This window comes from Melampsora larici-populina, assembly GCF_000204055.1.
Source record: "Melampsora larici-populina 98AG31 unplaced genomic scaffold MELLAscaffold_90, whole genome shotgun sequence".
NCBI lineage: Eukaryota > Fungi > Basidiomycota > Pucciniomycetes > Pucciniales > Melampsoraceae > Melampsora > Melampsora laricis-populina.
In genome coordinates, this window is record NW_006768854.1 from 220,048 (window position 1) to 224,387 (window position 4,340).

A 4,340-nucleotide genomic window follows, 5' to 3' on the forward strand; every position below is an offset into this window, starting at 1 on the left:
CCCACAAGCGCCCACGTCATCAACCGGCTTCTTCAGCTTCTGCCAACACAGAAGTGAATCGTTTACCCAGACCTGCAACTACTCAGCAACCACAAGCTCAATCGAGTGAAATCCAACCACCTTTACCTGATCCTACTGATGATCAAGTTGCTGATATAGATATCCATGAGATAACTTTAAAAAACTACCATCGAGTGATGAAACACTGGCCTCTTGGACGCATCAAGGAACAACTCGATAGTCAGAAATCGTCCAACCACCAGATCAGCGCAGTTGTTCTTGCTGAAGGGAAGGCAGTTCTCGAACGTTTAGAAGTATCCCTTCACATGATTGCAATGGTTTCTCATATCGACGTCCTCACTTTGAAACGCTCTCTGTAAGTCTTTTCAATTCATTCATCAAGATTTATAGCTCTACTAACAGAAACCACTCTTCAGGGGCCTAATCGGTGCGACACATGCCGATAATCCTTGGCATAGGTGGCTAAGTTTTGCTAACGATGCCAACAAGCTACCAAGTACGTATTTTTAGTCATACTAATCTTATCTCAAAGTCTAATCATCTCATATTTCAGTGCCAACTCGAGGACACCCAAATTCATCTGCCATCCTGGCAGCTCGCAATAAAGCCAACAGACGTGCTTATAACGCGCTCACTGACAACCAACTTGCTGTGTTCGAATCACCGATGTTCTTTGCTCTCGGCGGTTATCCTGATTATTCAGCCATCTCTTTCTCGGACGACAACTCTGGCGATCCCTCAGTTCTTATTCCTGAAGTCCCCAAACTCAGTGAAGCAGATGAGACTCTATACCGGCCTATCTACAATAAACTGGTGAATACAAAGAAAGTGGCCAGGGATCGGGAGCTTAATACAGCTGCGGCGTCTGCTGCTAAGGAGGAAAAGCGTTCTCTCCTGAGTTTTAAAAAGATAGCGCAACAAGTATGCATTTTCTTATATTTGTTCAGTTCATAATTGAATACACCTGACATGCTTTTGCTTTGATGATAGCTTGAACGTGATCGTCAACAACTAGGAATGGATTACTATATCATTGCATGTAGTAATAATGGAGGAGTAGGATGGTGCCGAGAACATAGTAGCCCGGAGGATATTGTTCGGTGGGTTGGTGATAAGGCACAATTGCCGCGGGTTTTTCAACTTTATTGTCAACACGGTTCGCTATTTGAAGATATCCAAGCTGTTTCTGCTAAGACTGGTGGACTACCTGCACAGCAGGCATCAAACAACCAATCCGACATTGATAAGAGGGAACTGGGCGGAATGCTAAACGAGCTTGTATGTAAGTGTAAATGTCTCAATTGTATTTGTTCACTTTCAATCAGAATCTCACTCAAAGCGTCCTTCCTAGTGAATCTGGTTGGATCACACAAATATAAGCCGTTCCCTCGCACACCCAATCCAATTGCTTCCCTCAAAGATCGGAAAATGAAGGTTGAACGTGCCGCCGATTCTGCCATGTCGATCGAAGACTTCAACAAAGGCTTCACCGCCATGAATGCCAAGACTCGTCGTAAGTGGATCAAAGATTTGAAAGAGGGCAAGTTTAAACTCTTGAGGGACATCGAAGGCCAATCGAGCGAATGTGAACCTCAAAGCACCAATCAAACTTCTGTATCTCAACCTCAAAGCACCAATCAAACTCGTCCATCTGAAACTCAAACCACCAATCAAACTCCTCCATTTGAACCTCAAACCACTACTCAAAGTCGTACATCTGATCCTCAAGCCACCGGCAATGCAACTCATCCATCTCAACCTCAAACCACAAATGAAACTCGTCCATCTGAACCTCCAACCGCCAACCAATCTCGTTTATCTGAATCTGATCAAACTCGTTTATCTGAACCTCAAGCCTCTCAAGTCACCACAGGGTCGGGCCTATCAGCTGAAGCTCAAACAATTGTGATAACTGCAGGCGTGGCTCAAGCGACTGGAAGCAACAGGGAGGCTACATGTGATGTTGCATGATCGCCATGTCGCCATGATTACTTTGAGTCCTTTTTGATTTTATCATCTTTTTCTTTTTCTGTTTTTTATCGTCTTGTCTTTTTTCAGTTCCATATTGCTCCTGTTTTCTCCAAATAGTTAATCTAGAGTTCTCAATGAAGAGCTTTGATCCCCTTGTTCTCAAACTGCAATGCTTATTAAAATTTAGTTTCCACTGTTAACACAAGATAACAAGATATCTGTACGATCCCTTTGTCATGTTGGTTTATTTAGACTCTGACCATTGTACATAGCAGCAAATCAAGAGGTGCTTTGGTGACTGAAAGTAAAATTTTCTCACAGTCTGCTGTCAAGTCTGACTTTTGCTCAGGCACGCCACATATGAAATTGGAAATCTGTGGGCGCAGAGTGAGAGCTGGTGAGAGTACTTGAGAGTATGAACTCAATAAGTTTTATGTTTGAAGGGTTTGTACTACAATTTATTAGAGGGTTTGTCCTATGATTTATTAGTACAAACCTGCATACCAATATCATGACACCAATCCCAACTCAATTAGACAGCCGTCTTTTGGAAATGATTTTGCATCGATTGAAATCCATTGACAACTTGACATACATACAAACTCCAAACTATGTACATACATATGTTCTTTTGAACAAATTTCTATAGAGCTGTCTTTGATTGTGCGTTTTATGAATGAGATGACGAGTGATTTCACGACACCAATATTTAGTGATAAGTACACCCCTTGTTTAAATGTTCTGTTGCTCACATATTGCAAATCATGATTGGTCCAGTAGCTGTCAATGAGAGTAGATACAGCCCAAGCAATGAATTGAGATTGACATCATTGCGCTCAGGTGAGAAAAAGAAGAAGTTTGAGATACCAATTAGTCCATTGTATTGATTAGGACAGCCACGATTTCGAGATTTATGCATCCGTACACGATACATAGCGCTTTCACCTTGAAGAATACATCAAGTGTATTGTATTAGTGAGGGATACATTGGGTGTTAAGCTTTACTAAGCCCCTCGCGCGGCCTTTCGAGGGCGCGGACGCGGCCGCGCGAGGGGCTTAGTGCTTAGTTGAGCTTAATTGGGTGTATTGTATTAATGTGGTCAATGTTAATGACCTTCTTCTGATATGAGCTTGTTGTCATTTGGTTGGTCAAGAAGACGCTGATGAAACAAGAAATGAAAGGTGTGACAATGAATGAAGACTATATACATATTAAGCATATCACGCAAGACTGGGACCACATGAACTACAGTCGATTTCACAAAGCTTGGAAAGAATTCGCGCCAGTTTGCTTCCAAGCTTTCTGAAATCGACTGTACATGTTGAAGAGGTGACGGGTCAAAAGTTGTCATTTTCCAATCTACTTAACAAGACTAGAATTTAAACAAAGAATTCCTACACAAGATGAAAAATAGGAAGGACAAACCAATACTTCATGTTGTGAGATGTGTTGAATATTTGGCTGATTGGTGGGATGATTGAATTTTGATTCAATTGTTTGGCTAAGCTGGTGTGCCAAACAAAAACTTCTTGTGTATAATGTTTTGGTTCATTTGTTTCGTGAAGGTCTGTGCGAGGATGATCAGAATCAGAAGCTGGAACAGACCAGTCTGGTGTGTTGGGAATTGAGACTAGACTGGTCTGGACTCAGGTTAACAAGTGCGTGTTGAGTTCCAGATCAGTCTGGCGCTGGTGTAGTGTGTATATGGTGATTTGTCTGGCCATGAAGCCGACAGACGAGTCTGGTGGATACATAGCATTAGCTACAGACGAGTCTGATGTAGATCAGTCAGGCTGGTGTGGTATGTATGTATATGGCAACTCGTCTCGCTCATGTTGTATAGTTACAGACGAGTCTGTTTTGTAGTTCCAGACGAGTCTGATGTGTTCCAGACTGGTCTGAGTGGGACTTTGAAGTTTTCAAGTTGAACCAAGGCAGATCAGTCTGGGATGAGACGTCTGGGAGGTCTGAGACGTCTGTCTATTCTGATACGGTAGCATACCGATTGCTTGTGTCTTTTTTTCATCGGTGTCTCACCGAGGGATCTGTACCTTACAGGTGAGCTCATTACATATCGAACCTTCAAAAACAATTCACGAAGGAAAAATTAAAAATGTTTGATACACCAAATGATGATAACTTTAAATTGTTGGTACCGTCAAATGGCGATGATGAGATTACGAAGAAACCATTTTCAAGTCTTATTGGTGGTTTGTTGTGGGTAGCACAGTGTACGAGGCCAGATGTGTTGATTATGACTTATCAGCTTTCCGCGGACTGCGTGCACTGCCGTCTTCCCCCCCCTCTTTTGATCCCCTTTTTTTTTTTTTTTTTTTTTATTTTTTTT

General features: G+C 42.2%; 1 protein-coding gene across 1 annotated transcript; it reads left to right on the forward strand.

Moving 5' to 3' along the window:
- Positions 1-197: 197 nt before the first annotated feature.
- MELLADRAFT_96035 (uncharacterized protein) lies at positions 198-1,992 on the forward strand (the record flags this gene model as incomplete). The annotated part of the gene is made up of 5 exons (XM_007418368.1): positions 198-376; positions 438-517; positions 575-942; positions 1,012-1,303; positions 1,361-1,992. 5 exons carry the CDS (start codon positions 198-200, stop codon positions 1,990-1,992), a joined length of 1,551 nt encoding a protein of 516 aa, XP_007418430.1.
- Positions 1,993-4,340: the final 2,348 nt, after the last annotated feature.